Source organism: Callorhinchus milii, unplaced genomic scaffold, assembly GCF_018977255.1.
Source record: "Callorhinchus milii isolate IMCB2004 unplaced genomic scaffold, IMCB_Cmil_1.0 Scaffold1, whole genome shotgun sequence".
Classification (NCBI taxonomy): Eukaryota; Metazoa; Chordata; class Chondrichthyes; order Chimaeriformes; family Callorhinchidae; genus Callorhinchus; species Callorhinchus milii.
This window is the reverse complement of record NW_024704742.1, coordinates 41,993,135-42,016,230: the sequence shown is the minus strand read 5'-3', so window position 1 is coordinate 42,016,230 and position 23,096 is coordinate 41,993,135. Positions and strand designations below refer to the sequence as shown.

General features: G+C 43.9%; 1 protein-coding gene across 3 annotated transcripts in view; it reads right to left on the bottom strand.

Moving 5' to 3' along the window:
- Positions 1 to 1,526, bottom strand: part of slit2 (slit homolog 2 (Drosophila)) — a 283,375-nt gene extending 281,849 nt beyond the window's left edge. For all 3 annotated transcript variants that reach the window (XM_042340949.1, XM_042340952.1, XM_042340959.1), the window contains exon 1: positions 1,274 to 1,526. In XM_042340949.1, coding sequence (XP_042196883.1) covers positions 1,274 to 1,461 — 188 coding nt within the window. In that variant the 5' untranslated portion in view covers positions 1,462 to 1,526. The remainder of the gene's footprint in view (positions 1 to 1,273) is intronic.
- Positions 1,527 to 23,096: the final 21,570 nt, after the last annotated feature.

Sequence of the window (23,096 nt, the reverse complement as noted above, 5' to 3'; positions counted from 1 at the left end):
TTCAGGTGGTGGGGGGTGGGGGGGGGAGTCGCTACATGTTCACATATGCATTGAATGATCCCAAATTATCAGCAATCTCTTCCCACCCCCCAACCCCCGCAAACCCCCTCCTCTCCTAATCCAGAAGTCAAGACCCATTAGCAGTTATTTGCTGTGCAGAAATGTCCTCTCTCCTGGGCTTCAGCGATTGAAATCCTTCCAGGTGGGCAGTCAGTCAGCAAAGGGGAAGCTCGTACGGAAGGAGAGGGACTGAAGGGAGTTTAATAATAATAATAATAATAATAATAATAATAATAATAAACCTTTAAAACAACGTGCACACTCACAGCCTGGGTCACCCCCACCCCCCAACACCCACCCCCCACCCCCCTCTTCCTGTATTTTAGGATGAGAAGACAAATGCAAAAGATGGTGATAAATCTTTTCTGTGCACACAGCCCTTCCCGGTGCAGCTGCGAACAGTCGGGGCCGAGAGTTCAAAGTCATCCAAAAACTCCAGCGTTTAAATGTGTCTGTTCCGCGATCTGCGAGTTCGTCTCCAGGTGTTTCCACTCCGGATTCAATGCGGTCTTTGAAACACCATCACCGCCATCGCGGGATCTTTGGTGGGAATGCGATGCGGGATTCCTGGCACATTGCAAACCCGCTTTTTGCAGATGCATTTTCCTTCTCGTCTTAAATTATTACCGGTTTCCCCCCTCCAACCACCCACCGACACCAACACCGACACCGAGTTCACATGGTCGGATGGTTTTACACCTCCAACTCTGGGATTCCCACAGATCCCTCTCCCACGGGCTCAGGTGTGTGTGAGATCCCTGTGGCTTCAGGCGACCCGGAGGGCTCGGTGTACACACCCGGGGAGGGGAGGGAGGGGAGGGGAGGGGGAGGTGTGTGGGGGGGGGGGGGGGGGTGGGGGGGTGTAGGATCCGAAACGATCGCCCAAAACGGTCACGAACCCGTTCGCTTGTCGGTCAAAGCGAGTGCAGAGCCGGAGCGGAGCGGAGCGGAGTCGGTGCACAGTCGGAGCGGAGTCACTGCAGAGCCGGAGCGGCTCTCAGCGCTGCACCGACTGCGTGTAAAGTCGGTGTGTGAAGAGCAGATCGGATCGGGGGGAGAGGAGAGGAGGAGGGTTTGGAGAAGGAGAAAATAATAAAAAAAATAAAACACCAGCAACCGGATCGCTCAGCAATTCCAACACACAGGGGGTGGGGGGGTGGGGGTGGTCGAGGGACCCGGAGTCCCCCGTCCATCGGCGGGAGGCGATACTCACAGCTTCTCGGTGTTCCTCGGGACGCTTTTGGGAGCCGAGCGCAGTCCCAGTCCGTGGCAATCCACCGCCGTCCCGGCGCAGGTACAGTGGTTCGGGCAAACTTGACCAGCGACCCCTCTCCAAGTGTTAGTCCCGATCAGCAGGAGCAGCAACCAGTGCAGCACACTCCCGCATCCAACCCCGATCATCGTTGCCACTTGAATAAAACTTCAGGGTATATGTATGTATGTATGTATGTGTATGTTTTCGTTGTTGTTGTTGTTGTTCGTTCGTTCGTTCGTCGGCGGTGGGTGGGTGGGTGGGCGGGGGGTGTGGGGGGGGGGGGTGGGGGTGGGGGTGTGGGAGAGGGGGAAAAATAAAAATTAAAAGCAAAAACGCAAGATATCCCTTCTTTTTTTTAAAAAAAATAGACGTGGAAAGCAAAAATGCAAAAATGAAATGAAATGCAAAAAAAAAAAAACTACTACTACCACTACTACTCCTCGGTTCGGATAACTGCAAAGGCGACGGATTTGAGTCTCCAAACTTTGGTGTCCTGGCGGTGTGTGTGTGTGTGTCTGTGTGTCTGTGTCTGTTTGGGATTTCAGCGGATCAGCACTGAAAATCCCTGGAAAAAAAAATCACAGAAACCAGTTCCAGACAATACGTATCATCAACAGCGCCTTCTGTCTCGTCACTCTCTCTCTCTCTCCTCTCTATATATATATATGTATTAGATATATATATATATAAGAGGCTTCGGGGTCTTGAGCACAATGTAAACCAACCAAATGAATGATCCCGTCACCGAATAGCTTCGGATCGCTCGACCACAAACAGCCCCACAGATGATTCAAGAGAGACGGCGCCGCACACACTCGCTCTCACACTCACTCACACACACACTCACTCACTCACACACACTCACACACAACACCAGATATTGATTGATTTCCTTTCAAGCGTCCATCAGCCCTGTCACTGACAGCCCGTCACAGCCACACAGGGAACCACTCGGGGTTTGGGAGGAGCACATCCAGCGCCACACACACCGACTCAAAACGCATCAGATCTGAGCTGCCAACCCGTCCAAAAGTCCTGACAACCGGTCTTCTTCTTTTATGTGGGGGGGGGGAACGACTATTTCCCCCCTGAACCCCCACCCACCCACCCACCCACCACCCCCCCAGTCCAGATCGCAAAGCAAAGCCCCCACTTTTCTTTCTCTCCCAGTGAATCAGAATCGAGAGCAGCAGAACGAATGCATCAACAAAACATCGTTTCCACTGTGTGTCCCACTCTCTCTCTCTTCTCCCTCTCTCTCTCCCTCCCTCTCTCTCTCTCTCTCTCTCGTTCTGTCTGTGTCTCTTTTATCTCTCCGATCGCTCTGCCCCGGACACCTGGAGGAAGGTGAGCACCGAGAGAAATGTTTGCATTGTTGCACTCTCTCCCCTCCTCTCTCTTTCTTTCTCTCCCTCTCCCTCTTTCTCTCTCCCTCCCTCCCTCCCTCTCTCTCTCTCTCAGCACCTCCTCGCTTGCAGTTGGCCCTCCGCGAAGCTGGATGGGATGGATGGGATGGATAGATGGGTGGGTGGATGGTCAAAAAAAAAAAGAAGAGAGGTAGGTGGGCTGTGGCTGATTGTTTTTTTGGGGGGAAGAGCAGAAAAGAAACGAGAAGGGCGGTGTGAATGCTGTGAGCGGAGTCGCTGTGTGGAGCTGCAGTGGGTCCCCCTCTCCCCCTCTCCCCCTCTCTGTCTCTGTGGCGGCGCTGCACTGTGAGCGCTGTCCGGGGCAGCGCTTCCGCACTGGAATGTACTCACACACACACACACGTTAATGTAGCCGCCCCGACAGCCCCGCCCCCGGGCCGCCCGCGCCTCCCCATTGGCCCCCGCGCCGCCGGCTCATTTGCATACGGGGCGGGGCCTCCCCCACTCCCTCCCCCCACCTCCACTCCCTCCCCCCCACTCCCTCCCCCCTCCCCCCACCTCCACTCCCTCCCCCCTCCTCCCTCCCCCCCACTCACTCCCTCCCCCCCCCCATCCCCTCCCCCCCCCCACTCCCTCCCCCTCCTCCCTCCCCCCCACTCCCTCCACCACCCTCCCCCCACCTCCACTCCCTCCCCCCCACTCCCTCCCCCCTCCCCCACCTCCACTCCCTCCCCCCTCCCCCACTCCCTCCCCCCCCCACTCCCTCGCCCCCCACTAGCTCGCCCTCCCTCACTCCCCCCACCCTCCCCCCACTCCCTCCCGGGCTCCTCCTCCCTCCCCCCCTCCCCACTCCCTCCCCCCACTCCCTCCCCCCCCCCCCCCCACTCCCTCCCCCCTCCCCCCCCCCCCCCCCCCCCCCCCCCACCCTCCCCCCCTCCACTCCCTCCCTCCCCCACCTCCACTCCCTCCCCCCACTCCCTCCCCCCCCCTCCCTCCCCCCCACTCCCTCCCCCCTCCCCCCACCTCCACTCCCTCCCCCCCTCCCCCCACCTCCACTCCCTCCCCCCCTCCCCACTCCCTCGCCCCCCACTCCCTCCCCCCCCACTCCCTCCCCCCCACTCCCTCCCTCCCAGCCCCCTCCTCCCCCCCTCCCTCACTCCCCCCCACCCTCCCCCCCCACTCCCTCACTCCACCCCACCCTCCCTCCCCACTCCTCCCTACCCCCCTCCCTCACTCCCCCCCCCCCACCTCCCAACTCCCTCCCCTCCGCCCCCCCCCCCCCCCACTCAGGGCCCAGGACGGAATGAATGGGTGGAATGAATGGGGCGCATTACACAGGCGCAGCGCCACAGGAGAGCTCACTGTGCACAGCACAGGAGGCCAGGACCCCCCCCACTCCCCCCGCCCGCCTCTCCCCCCGCCCCACCACCAAGCCTTTTGAAGGATTTTATGACTGCGTTACGGTTGTGGGCACACGTGGCAGCAACGTCCCGGCGGACAGTCCGTTAAACGAATGGCCGGTTGCGCTCGGGAGACTCTTGCACAGGACACCGAGTGGGATGGGGGGGAGAAGGGGAAACTCCCTTCTCCTTTGGGGCAATGATAAGCCTTGCGTTTGATATTGGCGCCTCATCGCGTCTTCGAGACGTCCCGAAACGCTTTGCAGAAATATTCCGTAAAGTGAACGGGCGGTATATTTTGTGGGCCACTGCGTGGGGTCTTTAACATCCAGCTGAGCAGGCAGATTCAATGATGGGTTGAGCATCTCATCTGAAGGGATGACACTTCTGACAATGCAATACCACCCCAGCACTGCACTGGAGTGTCATCCTGGACTACATGAGTTCCTAGTCCCAACGTTCCTCAAACTTCTGACTCAGAGGCGAAAGTGCAACAAACTGAGCCAGGCTAACACGCATGATAACAAGCCCGCTACTACCTATGTTACTAAATCTGCTACCTGTGTTACTAAATTTCCACCTCTCCCCCCTTACCGGCTATGTCCAGATTCCTTGATCTCCTGATATTATACAGGATGTTTTTCTCTTTTTACGCTGGCATGATTCCGAGTGCCAGGCACCCTCCAGTACTTCAAATAATTACAGTAGTTATATGTGAGCCTTGACAGTAAATATTTTCAGGTTGTTTGACTGCAAGCAAAGGGCATCACAGCCAAGCCCAATCCTGGTCTCAACCAATATACACCCACATGTAATTCCAGCAAGTAAAAAAAAAGGATGATTAAACACAGAAAACCCATTCAATCCTAGGTCTCTCCTCTCTGTTGGAGCTAGCTCCCCATTGGAGCTATGTATTCCAATCCTGTTCCCTCGATCTCTCTCCTACCTTTTAGTTTTTTCAGCCAACTGCGTAGCAGTTTTACCTTTCAAAATCCTGGTACTGAGACCAAATGTTGTACCCACAGTGCTGTTTAACAGAGATCAACTAACCCAGTGCAGGCGGGGATCAAACCTAGGACTACTGTATATTGCTCAGGAACTCACTCACTGAATAAACTTTTAGATACACATCAGAGCAGTTGTTTAATCACTGTGTTGTCATTAAAAGAAAGCCACTCTCATGTTTGGCAAATTATTCTGTTGTGTGAGAACAAAGAAAAGGCACACAAATCAATCATGTTCCTTTGAAACATGTTGCAGCACAGAAACTGGTCATTTGTCCCATCAAGTCTGCACTGTTATATTTATATAAGATCACTCCCCATATCCTCTATAAGGTGATCCCTTAAACTTCTCACCTTTAGTGAAAATAAACTGACTACTCAGGTCTCCCTTCATAGCTACACCTCCTCATCCTTGGTAACATGGTTAAGCCTCACGTCAGGATTTGGGACTCACACAATTTAAGCTGACGCTCCAATGCAGTGCTGAGGCTGTGCCTCATTGTTGGACTTGCCTTCCTTCACCTGAGATGTTAAACCGAGGCCCCATCTTCCTGTTCAGATCTACATTAAAGATCCCATCGCACTATTTGAAATTAGAAGAGAGTTTTTCCTGGTGTCATGGACAACAATCCCCCGAATAAAATTGGTCATTCACGTCAGGGTTGTTTGTGGGATATTGCTGTGAGCAAACAGGCTGTCGCATTCACCTATAAAACATAGTCAGTCATTGCATTTTACAGTATACGCTGTGAAATGCTAGGAAACCTTTATGATGTGAAAGGCATAATACCAAATTTAAAACTTATTATTATTAACATCCTTTTGAATGGATGAAAATTTTTATAACGTTTTTGCACACCCTTCTTATAATGAGGTGCCTTAAACTGTACACAATACTCCAATTGTAGCCTCATCAAGGTCTTGTACAATTGCAAGTTGACCTCATGTTTGGCTTGATGCTGTGAGCAAGTTATACAACAATTCATCACCACATGAATGTGATTATTGTGTTACATGTTTACAAACAAATAAAAGATTATACTTTAATTATACAAAAGTTACGTTTATAACAGAAGTTGACCAGCAGATGCTGAAATAATAAGTAAAATTGAAAACTGATCTAACAAAACCCCTCCCTAAAATATCTTGATTCTTCTTAACATCAATATCTTGAGACTTGAAACATGAAAGACACAAGGAAGCTGGAAGGTATCAATACTTACTCATCTAAAGCTTATTAGATTGATGCTGCCTGGCTCATCCATTGAACTTACTGATGGATGGAATCTTCCCCACTTATCTGATCAATCTGCAAAGCCAATAGGTTTAGAAACAAGCACTTCACAGGATACACTGGAAAGTGGAGTGACTGTATATTTATTGGCATCTTGCCAATGCTAATCCAACAAAAACTTGCATTTGTATAACGTCCTTCATGCAGGGTAGCATCCCGGAGTGCTTCACAGTGGCAGAGTCTGACACCGAGTCAGGGGGAGATGGAGGGGGGAGGTGACCCTAAGCACGATAAAAAAGGGTCTTTAGGTGGGATTTGAAGGTGACAGATTGAGGGAAAGAGTTCCAGAGTTTCAGGGTATAGTGGCTGAAGGCAAGGCCACCAACGGTGGAATGGAGGGTATGAGGGACAAAACCTATTAGCGTCTTCATGGTTGTTGTGGGATATTGTTGTGTACAAATTGGCTGCCCATTTGCCTACAAAATATACAGTCACTACACTTTACAATAAAACCTATGAAGCGCTTTGAGATGTCTGAGACATGATAAAGTGTTATGACAAATCCAAGGATTATTCTTGTTATTATTATAATTGTAATGAAATTACAGGAAACACTTCTGGTTGCTATAGTTTTGTACTGGATGAAGCAGGAAACTGATTCATCTTCAAATGCACTGACAGTGAAATTTACTCACAGTTAATTCTGATGAGAATAGATTCTGCTGATTCCTTTGTCCGTGCAACTTGTTACCAAGTTAAGCATTTGGTCACATCCGCTAAGCAATGGCACAGCAACAACAACAACAAAATTGCATGTGTAAAGTGCCTTTCATGTCGGGAGGATTCCCAAGGCGCTGGACCGACAGCATTTCGGACCCGAGCTGGGGGTCAGGGGTGGAGGAGGGAGGAGGGCGGGGGGGAAGCAGGGTGATCGAAGCTCGGTCGAAGAGAAGTGTCTTGAGGTGGGTCTTGAAGGAGGGGGCGAGACGGAGGGACTGTGGGTTGGAGTTCCAGAGGGTGGAGGCAGACTGGCAGAAGGCCCGCCCACCAATAGTGGGGCGAGCAAGACAGGGGCGTGAAGCAGGCTGGAGACTGCTGAACGAAGGGAGCAAACAGAATGGTAGGGGTTAGGAGGTCGCAGAGGTAGGGGGGGAGTAAGACCATGGAGGGCTTTGACGGTGGGGACCAGGATCTTGAACAGTATCCTCTGTGTGATGGGAAGCCAGTGGAGTTGGGCGAGGATGGGGTGATAGGATCACGGAGTCTAGTGTGGGAGAGAACATGGGCTGCAGAGTTCTGGATGATCTGCAGCCTGTGGAGATAGAAGTTGGGGAGGCCAACAAGCAATGAATTTGCAAGTTCTTTGAGACGAAATGTCCTTAGCCGGTTAGCTCATTGGAAATATAATAATAATAATATAATAATGAAAATGGATTGACTGTGTATTTTGTGGGTAAATCACGGCAGCCAGTTGCACACAGCAATGTTCCACAAACTCATGGATTGAATAACCAAAGTTATTTGGGGGATTGTTGGCCAGGACACCAGGAGAAACTCCCTTTTCTTTTTGAACAGTGCCAGGAGATTTTTAACATCCACTTGAAAAGCAGATGGTTTAACGTCTCAACCAAAGTAGGCACCTCCGACATTGCAACACCCTGCCCACCCGGCACTGCATTTCAGTTCCAGCTTAGACTATATGATTCCAAGTCCCAACATGGGACTTGAACCTACAACCTTCTGACTCAGAGGCGAGAGTGCTACCAATGCGCCAGGCTGACACACCAGTATAACTCAAGTTCTTGAAACTTGAAATGAAACAACACCCTCATTATCAAACAAAATGTCAGAGAATGACTTAAATTCACTTGTACTGAAACTCATGGTTTCAAGGGACAGATGTTCTGGCTTACAGCTTCTGATGGGTAGTTATGCGATCAATCACAGGAGAAACTGAGATGCTAATGTGGTTCCTGTTGCTATACTGCTTGAAAATACAAACAGATAATATGGGAGGACAATTCATTTCTAACACAAATCAGATTATAAGTCAGTAAGACTACAAATATAATTGTGCAAGATGGTTGCATCAATCTACACTTTTCCATCATAAACAGGAGCCTGCAAGGGTCAGCCTAGCTCAGTTGGTAGCACTCTTGCCTCTGAGTCAAAAGGTTGTGAGTTCAAGCCCCATGTCGGGACTTTGAATTCACTGTCTAGTTTGACACTCCAATACAGTGCTGCACAGTGGGGGAGTGCTGCAATGTCAGAGATGCCATCCTTTGGATGAAGCATTAAACTGGGTTCCGCATTTGCTGGTTCATGTAGATGCTAAAGGTCAAATTGCACTATTTGAAAAGAGAAGCCAGGTTTTCATTAGGTCCTGGTCAACAATTCCCCAGAAAAAAATTCCATAGCTGCTTGAGGGACATTGCTGTGCACAATTTGGCTGCTGCATTCACCTATAAAATAAACAGTCACTACACATTACAGTAAAATTGTTTGAAGCGCTTTGAGACATCCTCCAAAAAAGGCACAGTATCAAATGCACGAATTATTATTATTGTCAAGTTGCTGCAAAATAATCCGAATGACTATTATTTTAGAAGATTTGATTTGTTCTGAGCATCTATAATGAGATATTGCAAAATAAATAGGATTATCAGAAGTAATCAGATATACAAATACAGATTTTTAAGAAATTGCAAAGTCAATCCACTCTGCAGTGTTTTCTGTGAGCGCTTTGAGATGTCTTAATGACGTGATAAGGCTCGGCATCAAATGTAAAGATTATTATTATTTCCCAGCTGATTTTTAAGGAAGAAGTGTTCCCTCAAACTTTCACAATTCCAGGAGTCTGTATGATTAAAAGTCAACTGTTATGCTGTTGGAGGAAATTGATCAAATCAGTTTCAACTGAATTCCTAACTGTCAGCAGTTTGTGAAACTTTGATATCAGAGTAAGAACAGATTTCCCCCAAATGCCTTCTCGTTTTCTTTCAGGCACAATAAAAGTGCAAGATGTGAGCAACTAGTGAGATTATTATCTTTTCTCCATCCTTTTACATGACAGCATAACATTGCACTTCAAGTTGTTTGTTCTCATTTAACATTCAATTTGATGATTTTATAACATAAGGCATTGTGTGTTATTTAGTATGTGCCAGTAATCTTTTTGACCTCAGTAACTTAGAAAACACTTTTGTTTTGCAAAATCCTGGAAACCATTGAATGCTGTCCATAAATCTTGTTGTACAGCCTAGGTACCTCTCGTTCTCACTTGCCATCTGGAGGTATTCCAATTATTCACATATGCAATTCATGGGATTTGAAGACAGTTGCGAGTTTCACACTTCAGGAATTCCAAGCCTTTCAACCTTTATGGCACTTTTGGAGAGCAATTCCACCCGGGTCTAGATTTACTCTATGTAGTGTTATAGAGTGTCCAGAATTTGGCAAACTCTTTAATACTGCCTTAATTTTGATGCTATTTTTCTGTAGTACTTTTAAGAAACTACAGAAAACCAGCTTCAAAGTTAAGGCTGAATTGAACAATTTGCCAAATTCTGTACGCTCTGAAATGCTACATGGAGTAAATCAAGACCCAGATGGAATGTCTCCTCCACCCCATTTAACAGAGAGTTCACTACATTTGAGATTTAACAGCCCAAAACAAGACAGCAACTCCTGCTAGATATTTGTAATTCCTTTCTTATTTTCCTCTTGCAGGGACAGAACATTTTGTAATTCTCTTTTTCAGATGCTCATTATTATAATGAGAGCTTCTAAAATGAAAAGGAAATGCTATCTGTGTTTGTGTTGGGGAGGGAGGAGAGATTGCAGCTTTTGTAACTAAAGAGAAAAGGACACTGTAGAGAAATGGCCCTGTGGAACAATGGAGCAAAATTTGTGGAATTCTTTTCTAATGAAGACAAGGAGTCAGTTAAGGAATGTGTAAATGTTATTGATTCCTTAAGTACCACCACCCTCAAGGATGTATCTTTACTCCCAAGTCCTCTGATTCCCTGGAGCCAACTTCACTTGATCAGCTGGCCAGTTACCACACCCCAACCCCTACAACCGATGTTGATCAAGTCTGTAAATCCAAATAAGGAGTTTTACTATGGAGATTTCCCTCAGTTAAAAAAACATCTTTCAAATGAGATGTTATAACTGAGGTTCATCAACCTGTTCTAGTCAATGTTAAAGACTCCATTTTTGTTTGGTCAGCTGGGTGTCTGACCTGACCCGTAACCCACCACTGAGTTTAAGATTGTCCAAATCAGACTGAGAGTACCACATATATATGCTGCCTACATATGGAAATTTCTCTGTGTCTGGAATGCAATGAGCACTCTCTTCATAGAGGGCCGTACCCTGCTTGCCCTAATTCCTGGAAGTATTGAATGCCGGTTGGTAAGAGCCAGAGTACGCTTTGCTGTACTGCTGGAGATTAACCAACTAAAACTGCATAACTTGCCATCGAGAGCACTGTCTGCCAGCCAAGTTTCCCGTTGCTGTCCAACTAAGACCACCTACTCCTTAGGGCGTTGGCTTGCAGAGTTAACATTAACTGAGTGGGAATAATCCCTGTCCCAGTGACTAGTCTGCCCCTCCAAATCCTGCTGATGAGGCAGGCTGGCTGGTCTATCATCAGCAGTGCCCAGCAGCACTGAAAATCTGTACCAGCCTATCAAGCCTGAGGCAGAGGTGTCCCTCAATCTTAACATTCCATGACCAAGCATCTCACCTTGAAACCAGGACAGATCCAAGGAGACCCATTTGCCTCTCCCTTCCGTCAGAAGGATAGTTATTAAGTGGCCATGTAACATCTGATAAGTGCAGGTTTGAGCCCTCGCTGGTTAGACAGCAAGTACCAGAGACTCCCTATGAGTCACTATTCGAGAAAAGGGGGATTTTCTCCTTGTGTTCTGGTCATTAATATTCCAGATTAAATGGTCATTTACTTCATGATTGTTTGTGGGAGCTTGCTGTTTCAACTGACTCTTGCATTTGCCTACAGAAATGTCATTGCACTTGACAGCAATTCCCTGTGAAGTGGTTTCAATGTGGTAAGCTGTTCAATTTTATGAGGAGTTTTGATAAGGTGTAAAGGGCAAAACTATTTTTACTGATCAGTCAGTCTGGACTATGTAGACGCATAAATTTAAGATCATTACCCCCCCAAAATTAAGGGAGAGGTTAGGAGAATTGATTTACATAGAAGCTTATTAAGACATAGAATACCTCACCAAGAACTCAGGTTCAGGCAGAATTCATGATAAGTATTAAACAGGACTTAGACAAATATTTGAAAATATTTGAAAATGGTGAAATGGTGAAAAAGCAGGGGAGTGGTTTAAACCACATAGCTCCTTCCCAAAGCCAGCACAGCACAATGGTCTGGATCACCTTCTGTGCTGAAAACCAGGATTTTATGAAAAATGCCAGTTTGTTCTTTCTACATGGAATTTCTACTGCTACCAGTTTATATTAAAAACAGGCCATCCTATTCTCCTGAAGTAAAACTAGATATAACCTTAGTTCAGTAGAGTCCTGTAGCATACTGGTTAGAGGAGTCGCCTCGCAAGCGAGAGGACCTGAGTTTGAATCCCGAGCAGAGTGGAACCTTAGGCAAGTTTCCTTAATCCACGCACCTCTGTTTACCTAAAAGTAAGTAAGTATCTGGTTGCTAGTCATTTGGCAGATTGCTTTCTGGTGTTAATAATCCCTTCAAAAAAATATAAATAATAATTTGGTCATTTAATCCATGACTGTTTGTGGGACACTGCTTTGCACAAACTAGCTGCTGCGTTTTGCCCACAAAATGCAGTCAAAAACATTTTTTTACAATATATTCTGTGAAGCACTTTGAGACGTCTCGATCAATATAAAATGCAAGGATTATTATTATTATCTTTAATGATCATCTGAACAGGGAAATGGGGCCTCGGTTCAATGTCTCATCTGAAGGACAGATCAGATTCACCAACAGGAGATATTCCTTCTTTCTCACTATTTGCTATGATTATTACATTTTTACCCCCATTGAGGGAATCACCAGAGATGGATTGTGTACCACGCTTCCCTCATTATTTTGGAATGGTTTTAATTTACTTTGTTACTTATGTTTCGCCACCAAAAATACAATCAATTCATTTTACAGTGTATTCTGTAAAGCACTTTGAGATGTCTTGAAGACATGATAAGGCACTATATCAAATGCAATGATTATTATTATTATTATAACTTACTAGGTAGTCAATAGATGGCACACAATCCCTTAGTGCAATCCCTTGAGTGTTTTCTATGGAGTACTCCAATGGCAAATACATGCCCACTTTACCTATCAGAGTGTCTAATCCCTGACTATTTAGTGCAAGGTATGTATCTATTTGCCTGTTGGTAGGCAGCTACCTGGTTGGGTGGTGGGAGAGACACTCCCTCTACATTTGTTCTTTGACAATGTGAAGATGAGTCTGCACCCACGTTTCCAATGCTACACTGGTGGTGGGAGATGTGTCTGTATTATCTTGTTAGATCTGAAACTAAGATCACTTCTAAAATAAAAGATGAATGTAACAAAACTGTTAGCTAGGGCATAAGAAAGGATGGAACAAGAAAGAATACAATAAACTTCTCATAAGTCGTATCAGTTGGAACCATACAATTAATATGATTTATGCGAAGTATGAGTAATGTCAAACTTGCATAGAATATAAGTTCTTGAACAGGACCCGGGCAGTTGTATGACTTAGGCAATTATATGATTTATAAAGATCAGGGTTAAGAGAGTTTTAATGTACTTCACTAGGTAACTCCTATGTATGGTACCTCAGCTGAAACCAGCTACTATGCAACTCGTACAATCTGGTTTCAGATGAGGTAAGACGTGGGGCTTGTTATGGAGTCGTAGGGCTTAAGTTCACACCTGAAGTTTCACTCAGCTTGAATTCCGGCTCTCAGCTGTTACCATCTGGTAAGGTGAAATATTTCTAAAGGTGAAAGGGAAATTGAAAATTTTGGGAGAGGGTGACTCACCTCACTCATAAACATCCCCCAGTCACTACTTTAAGAACAACATTGCAGGAACCTGGGAGAGGGCTTTGTTTGGTAGGTGGATGGGCACGTGGCACAGACCACAGAATATAACTGCAAATGAGCCAAAGAAACTGCGTTTTTCACATGAGACTTTAAACCAAAGTGGAGGATTATGAAGCCCCCACAACTTTATTCCAAAAATGAAGGAATTTCTCTTGGAACTCAGGCCAACAGTCCTCCAGTTTAATTCATCATTCACCTCCTGGCTGTTTATGAGCCAATCTCGCCTGTTTAGCTACAATAAACTTTATTCCACTTTTGAAGTGCTATAATATATTTGGAACTGATAAGGTGCATGAATATTATTTTCCACTGGTTCTGAACTACAATCTTTTAACTGCACAGGAATTGTACAATCCAATAAAAACTTACATTTATACAATGCCTTTTAAGTCTGGTGTATGTCCAGTGATCCTTGACATATAGAAGGTCCTTGCCCCTCCCCCTGGCTTTGCCCCGGATCTGTTATTGTGAAGCGCTCTGAGACACTGTCAGGCATGGAGGGCGCTAAATAAATCCAAGTTGTTGTTGTTGTTGTTGGGAATCCTGGTTTGGCACCTGAGCTGAGGGGGATGGAGAGGTGAAAAATGACCAAAGGAGCAGTCAACTTTCTTATCCTCACTTTCAAGGCCCTCCATGGCATTGCCCCCTCCTACTTCTTCAACCTGCTAACTCCTTATCAACCTGTCCGCTCTCTCTGCTCAGCAGGCTCTGGCCTGCTCCATGTCCACCGCCCAGTCTGCCCCACTATCGGCGGTCAGGCCTTCAGCCTCTTTGCCCCCACCCTCTGGAACTCCATTCCACATTCCTTTTGCCCTGCTGACTCCCTTACTTCCTTCAAGGCACTCCTCAAGACTCTCCCCTTCGACCGTGCCTTTGGCCACTCTCCTACCCTCTCTGCCCTCCAGCGTCCCTGATCCCAAACCCCACCACCCCCCAAACCCCACCCCACGCTCAGGTCCTAATCCCTAACTGTTCAGTGCCTTGGGTCATCCTCCCAATGTCAAAGATGCTTTACAAATGTCATTTTGTATTGTATTGTATAGACCTTTGTGCTGACAGGGACTTGTAACCTTAATTGGATTTTAAAAATGTAATTTAAATAAGATGCTTCAATGAGTAGTGCTCTCTTCACAGTTCATTTGATTGTATTGGATAATACACAACCAGGACTTCCCATAATAGTTCACATGTATATTCACTGCCTGGTCTGCTGCTGATCCATATGGAATAGGAAGATCCCAAGTTTGATCCCTGGTCAGTGCAGAGTTACCTGAGCTCAGCTGGTATATCAGGTTTCAGCCTGGCTCAGTTGTAAAACTCTTGCCTCTCAGTCAGAAGATTGTGGGTTCAAGTCCCACATTGGGGCTACTTGAGTGTACCCCCGATGTGGGACTTGCCCCCTCCTCATGCTTACAGTACCAGGGGATACCGTAAGCATAGTCGAAGAGGAAGGTCTTCAGGGATGATCTGAAAATGGGGAAGAGAGGACAAGGCAGAGGAAGAGTGTTCCACAGTTTTGGGTCGTAGTGGCTGAAAGCACGACCGCCAATGGTGGAACAGAGGGCATGAGAACCAATAGGCGGTCATAGGCAGTCAAGCAGAGGCAACAAGTAGTGGACTGGAGGTAAGCAGGTCAGAGAAAGACAATCAGGTAAAGTTATGGCGCCTCCAAGATCTGTGTCATCCTAATAGTCAGTATCTACTCTCTACGTGAAGAATATCCTCTCAGACAAGTTACCACAGAGCCGGTGGAAACGCAGGAAACAGCCCAGCCCTGAATCTGTATCTTCAGGTAAAAAAGATTGGAAATCACACGCAATCATCAGCATTAAATATAATTTTTTATGCCTAACTAAATTCGAAACATTTGATAAATGATGGCTGTCTCTTGTAACGTGTACATAGCGATTCATAACAGAATGTGGCGTCATGTGACTTAATGGTTAGAGCACTCACCTCGCAAGCGAGAGGACCCGGGTTCGATTTTAATAAAAATGTGGTCATTCAATCTGCAACTGTTTGTGGGACACTGCTGTGCGCAATTGGCTGCCACCTTTCACCCACACAATATATAGTCAATTCATTTTACAGTATATTCCGTGAAGAGCTTTGCTACGTCTCAAAGACGTAACAAGGCGCTGTATCAAATGCAAGGATTATTATTATTATAGAAATACAACTAAGTATACAAACTTATGTTCTTACGTTATACAGTGTAACAACAAATTGCTCAGAATGTGTAGACTTCAAATGAGGACATGTTTCCTAATAGATTAAACTAGCTAAAAATGTTCTGAGATCAGAGCTTTGCTGTGTTGCTGTTGGAGAGGATTTATTTTCACAGTGCCCTTCTGTTAAGTGTACCACTGACTTCCCATAATTTCTAAACACTTATCCAGGGCACACACTCAAGAGGAGTGTATACTAAGTATGATGCATCACAAAAAATCTCTTTAGCTGTAACAATCTGTCAGTGTCGCACTGTTTATAGATAGTGACTGAGATGCACATTGATCCACAATGAACACCTCAATACTTGTCTACATGTGAAAGGAGGTATGAATTGCAAAGTTATGGACTTTATGCGAAGAGCCCTTTTAATATCCATTTCACAGCTCCCTCAACAGCAACAAATTGTTTTTATATAGCGCCTTTCACGTTGGGAGGACGGCCCAAAGCACTTAACATTTCAATGTTATGGGTGTTATATCAAGTCTTACAGAGCAGAAGATTGCATGATTGAATCCTAGTCTTGATCAATTTAGATGGAGGGCTATAATTGGCTTTAGTACATTGAAAAAAGAGGGGAAAATCTGCTTACTACTCCAGATCATTGCCTATTGCTGGTTAGTCCATGTGTGTTAATGTTGGGTGCAGGTAAGGATTGGGCTGGGTTGTGATGCCCTCTGTGGTCAAATAATCTGATGGCATTTACACAAGAAAATTTGATTTGGGGGTAAATTGCCACTGTCCAGAGAACTAACCCCCCAGCCTAGTTCAGGCATCTCCTGCAGGAGAGGAGAGGCCAATTACAAGCACTGTAAATGCAAATCACTTCCTGCATCTCCATTCTAAAATAAATAACTTATCTTAACCCTTTCACTTACAAGTGACGTCCCTTCCTGACAGCAAATGTGTGTTCAATATAGGGCTCAATAATCTGTTCCTGCTTCTCATGACTTGGTTAAAGTCAACCACTGTACAAGAAAAGACAGACTTCAATAGGAACAAATAAAGCAGCAGTTTGGCATGTTTAAAGCTCCAATTTCTGGAACTACCATATGGATGAGAGCAAAATTAACCAGAAAACTACAAAGCCGGAACTGACCCAGACAGGTGTATATCTATATTGTATATATCAATGAATATATATAGTTTAGTTTAAAAAAACAAAATTAACCAGAAAGCTAAATAGATAAAAAGAGTACACACTACAAGTGGCAAACAGCTAAAGGAATGCACATTACTACAAATATTGTATAAACTTACCAAGATCCACTTAAGACAGGAATGCACACTTCAAATGTTAGTGTACATTAAATAAAAACAAATATATAAAATAATACACTTAAATATTGTATATGCCCATTTTTAAAGAAACAACACTTTTATCCGCTTTACACCAAAATAATTCACACACATAAAAAGAGCTATATGCACTTAAAGAATACACTGTGCACTTAAAATAGAGGATACACTTAAATAGTATATATATACACACATTTAAAGAATATACACTTAGCAGCAATATGCCTTTTTTAGTTGACTCGTTGCCTACTGAAGGTTTTGCAAAGTTGATTCTGTTCATTTTCAGTCTGATACATTTTAGCAATTAAGCATGGGATTGCAGATTCCCCAAAGAGGTTGTAAATGTGTCATTTTGTTTTGTACTTTTCATGCTGAATGCTGCCACTGCGTTAGATGAATAAGTGTCTCATTTTATTCTTATACGTTTCCTGTTGATCATGAATATCAAACTATTAACTGAGGAAGTTGAAGCCGAGGGGGGGTGGGGGGGGGAAATGACTTAAAAAAAAACCTCCTGCAAACAGAACAAAGCTGCCTGACTTTAAAAATTCCCATACCATTTTGATTTTGCAAACTGATCCCCAGGAGTGCCCCCTTGCAAAAGTTACAAGTGAACTTTAAATGTAATAAAAGTTCCTAAGGAAAACTAAAATATAAAGCTTTTATTAAGGCATAAAAATAAAGTCAATAGGTTAACCCAAACAATCTGTGGTATTGTGAGCAAGCTAGTTTATCCTCATTGTCCACGTTTTAATAATTAGAGTGCTCTAACTTTTTGAATTTATGAATGTCCAAATGGTTCCTCGGTTAATGCAGGGATGCTTATTACAGTGTAAAACATGGCATGCATTATTATTTTAGTCTCAAAATGTTAAACTGCAAAGAAGTCACACCATGGCAATACCAGAATGCCTCAGATTGGCACAGTTAGAGCTTTCTGCTTGATTTGTCAAAGGGGATTTTTTACTGTAACACGAAGATTGATTTTACAGCATTTTATAAGCCATTATCTCGCATGTGGTTTGGACAAGGCTGCCTGAATGTTACCAAGAGCCTTATGACCTGCATGTTTGCCATTGCTAACCCAATAAATGGTATTGAAAGCTTGGATGTACAGTAAAACTGAGTTTTGCAAAATATTCATTAGCTTCTGATAACACGTATCCTTTAAAATAAAGAAAACTTTAATATTCCTCATTATTAAATAGAATAAAACAGTTATTTTGCAGCAATTTCTTATTCCAGCATCAAAGAGCTATTTCTAGTGGACTTCCCCCTGCTGGCTGAAAATTGTAAGTTCTGGCTACAGATGCCTGTCCTTTCATCCTCATTTCTTACCTTTTTATGTTTTGTACATTCACTGACTTCATATTTCACTATTCTTAATAAGCATTCCCTTTTACTGCAAAGCGATGCCGCAACATTTGAAAGTAACACACGTAATAAGCACAATATAACTGGCTTCAGAGACCTGCCATTTCCTCTAGCAATTGTCCTGGACTCTGGCCTCCCTTGAGAAAAGTCTTGCCATTTTATATTGATCACTGAATGTTTTCATCCTTCTATTTTGCTGAAAAGGCTTCATCAAGTTCTTTATAGCCTCTAGATATGCTATTCATCCAGTACAACTATTTTTTTTGTAACAAAACATTGCCATATCTTGTGTGTCGAACAGGCTGCTCCATTATCCAGCATTCCTGGATGTGTCAGGACAAACGGCAACTAGAGTATTAAGGAACATAGTTTATTACACCATTTCTTGAGGAGGAAGAATATTAAAACTCAAAGGAGCGAGAACAGGAGAATGGGATTTCTTTGGCTCAGGTGGAGAAAAAAACTTGATGGGGCAAATCGCCGGGTTTGATTTTATGCTGTGACTCTATGCTAAGACAAAATAACAATATGATATACCTCTACCCTCACTGTGAAAGCCATTGTTTATAATAATAATAATGCTTGCATTTGATACAGTGCCTTCTCACGTCTTCGAGACGTCCCAAAGAGCTTCATAGAATATACTGTAAAGTGAATTGACTGTATATTTTGCGGGCGAAAGGCAGCTCATGCAGCTTCTTCAAATTAGATAAATATAACATAGACCTTCATACACATTATCCCATTTAAAGAATGCTACATAAATGAAACATTGAACCCAAATAGTCTAAGCTGATACTCCAATACTGTACTGGTGGGTGTTGCCTTGTTGGGGGTGCCATCTTTTAGATGAGATGTTAAACTGAGTTCCTTTCTGCCTGTTCAGGTGGACGTTAAAGATCCCATGGCACTATTTGAAAAGAGAAAGGAGTTCCTCCCAGTGTCATGACCAACAATCCCCCAAATTAAATTGATGAGTTACTTCATGGCTGCTTGTGAGATATTGCTGTGTGCAAGTTATCTGCCATGTTTTCCCACAAAATGCACAGTTACTACATTTTACAGTAATCCTGTGAAGCACTTTGAGACATGCTCCTGATGTAAAAGTGCTATACCCAATGTAAGGATTATTATTAATAATATTAAATTGTTGTTATTGTTGTGAAGGTGAACATTCACTTCTCCAAAAGAAGCATTTCTGGACTGTCCATCCGAAGACTCTTATATTCCTCAAATATATGATGGTCATTGTATGGAGGAATTGTTCACACAGTGGATTGACACCCTTTTGGTTCACATCTTTAAAGTCCTTGTTCTGTATTTATTATTCTAGTGATAGGTATGATTGGTTGATTCAATGTCACAACCTCTGTTAAATATTCTTTCACTAAGATTGTTTGTGAAGGTATTTAGCCCAATTCCCTTCCAGATGCCGTTATTCAGTGTCAAGGCCTGTAATAAATTATCGACTGTTTGGCACAGTGGTCATTTCAGGGGAATATAACAGTGTTTCCTTTGGAGGAACCAATATTCTAGAGTGGTCCTTTCATGCAGTATTGATATTTCTACTGATCACTTTTAATTTTTTATTCAGCGATGAATCTAATATTTGAGAACAGGGAAGCCAGCACATACCAATCACACGGTTGCTTTGGGTCCTGTCCTCTTGTGATGATGGTCTCGCCAGCCTTGACAAACCAGGAGGTACCTTGCAGTCTCACAATGTGCTTCACAGCGTAAACTAATACCCCAGCAGGGAAACCCATTGATGTCCACTCACACTAACCGCATCTTGGCTCCAAGGGAATTTCAAGTCACAGCTGAAGTCTTGCGATACAGCATGACATACATAATTTCCCTGCAGAAAATGCAATATATGTAGTAAAGAGCTTTTTGGGGCAAAATGGACCCACTGGCATTATCATTTACCTGAGGAGAGTATTTGCTCCCTCTTTCTGATCTTCACCCATCACCTGCCAACTCTAGGACTCCCACCAGATACAAGTGTTAATAATAATAATAATAATAAATAATTGTCATCCTTAGACTTGACATAGCACCTTTCACTTTGAGAGAAAATCTCAAAACCCTTCACAGGATTTATTGTAAAGTGAAGTGACTGCATATTTTTTGTGGGCAAGCACGCTAGTCAATTTGACACAGCAATGTCCCACAAAGACCATGAAGGGACTCACCAATTTTATCTGGGGGATTGCAGCCCAGGAAGAAACTCCCTTCTCTTTTTTCTAGTAGTGCCGTAGGATCCCTATGTCCACCTGAGCAGGCAGACAGGATCTCCGTCTAACATCTCATCTGAAGGATGGCACCTCTGACAATGCAACAAACTCCCAGGAATGTCACCTAGATTGTGAGTTCAAAGTCCCAGTGTGGGACTTGACCCAACAACCTTCTGACTCAAAGGTGAGACTTGTACAATCTGAACCAGGCTGACACCTGTTTACTGGGAAATAAAATGTTGCACCTAATTTTCTTAATGTAGCTAGCCCAGCATAACATTTTTTTTTGCTGTTTCTACAGTTCCCAAGGTTAATAAGTTACAAACTTGATGCCCTTTTCTCTATAAACACCCCAAAACTGTAAGCTTTGCCTATTTGCAAACTTTAAAGTGGCAGCTTGCTTGACAAAGTTTAATCATGCTTATTCATCCATGAATAACAACGAGTGCTTTATGTCCATCCGGATGGCTGACATTACCTTGGCGGGAAATCTATTGATCTATAGGATTTAGATTAATGACCGCTTCTGTTAGGTCATATCCTCTGTGGCAGACGTACATCATTAACAAATGCAGAATCAGACCAATCTGCCACAGGAGGCTCTCAGCAACATTATGCTACTGTTTTTGATTTCAGGCAGGGTTGAGTATATACACAGACAAAACAAAACTATGGTTATTGTGAATTGTGCTGATTTGGTCAAAGTGGGCTAAGACCAAACTTTGGATCCAAAAAAAGTCTTTGAAAAGCATCTTTCTTGACAAATGGAACATAATACTAATTAAATTACTTTGAGTTCCTGGTATCTTAAAAGGGGTAAAACAATAAAGGATTAAAATGTCTATTAAAAAATAAGTGTCATTGAGAGTTAATCTGTGGCAATCCTGAGGATTTCAGCACCTTATTTTTATTTTCGTCTTCTTAAGTATCTTTCCCTTGCCTCAACCCTCTCTACCTGTCTTTAAATCTCACTTCATTACCTACCTCTTTGAACGCTTCTATGGTAACCTCACTCTTCTTCCTTGCTTGATGTGTGACCCCACCACTGTCACGTGCTCTGAGGCATTATCCTATGTGAAGGTCACTATATAAATGTAAGTTATTGAGTGGTTAAGAGAAGAGAGTTAAAAAAACTGATCCCGGGCTTCTCTCAGAATTACTGAAGGAGGCTGCAAAGTTGCTGGTTCTTACATGCTTTTTTTTCCTGTGGGGAGGAAGACATTTTCTGCTTGTCAATTCCTTGTGCTGTAGAATTGACAATAATTATTACATTTGATATAGCACCTTTCATATTAGGATGACATTTCAAAGCGCTTCACTAGATGTACTGTACAGTGATTGTGTATTTTGTGTCATATGCAGCAGCCAAGTTGTGCACAGCAATGTCCCACAAACAGCCACAAAGTGGATTTAGATTAATCTTATTTGGGGATTTGTTGGCCAGGACACCTGTTTTCTAATAGTGCTATAGGATTTTTAACATCCCCCTAAGCAAGCAGATGGGGCCCAGCACTGTATTGGGACTGTGGTCTATGCTGACGTAGTTCTTGAACCTACATCCTTTTCCCTCAGTGGCAGCTTCCAGCTGAGCCAGGCTGAAACACTAGGGTTGGGATCAGGAACTCACCTGCATGGGAATGGCAGTTAAGAACATATGTCCTACCATTGACTGAGTCATCTTGTTGGAACTTTAAATTGTGCCTTCCTTGGTAGAAACTTGAGTTACGAGGAAATAAGCAGTGTGCTGCAAGTAATTATTCCCAAATATCCCAAACTATGTTTTGGTTCTGGAAAATGTAAGTGCTGTGTTCAGTTGATGACGATTGACAATCTTTTGTAGTAGTTGGTAGTTATCCTGGAAAGTCCACCAGGGGAAAATTCACAATAATAAAGGGATTAAAGCATCTGTCACAAGTGCACTTAACAACATCTGTGGGCTGGTGTGTCCATTGGGAAATAGTCAACAACATCTGAAGCTTGGAATGTCTATTTTAGCCAGCTTGTTACATCTGCTATGGTAAATCCACAGCATCTGCTAAGGTAAGCCTCATGTCTATCCAAAGAGCAAACATATCTATTTGGGCAACCCTAGAGCCTCAGAGTAGAGAGAGATTTAAACTGTCTGCAGGTACTATTGTCATTAGAGAAGCCTGCCATCAAAATCCATCTCCAGGGAACCATGAACAAATTGGAAAGCAGTTATGTAGGAATTCCTTAACATGTGACAGGGATGGCTGCACGTTGAGTTAGATGCTATAACTCGTGATACAAAAATGTAACTGAATTATTTAACTTATTAGTAAGATTATCAGTTTATGTGCTGGGCAAAACATTGTTCCAAAAAAACAAATGTTATTTCTAATGGACACATCATTGCCACCTCCTTCTCTCTTCCCCTGTATTTTCCATTGCGTTAAACTTCCAAACTCAGTCTGCAACTAATAAATTATCCATTAATGAACATGAGTTGTAAGTATGAACACACATATCATACTTTAAATGTGAGTTACAGTAGAGTTTACATAAGTACAGA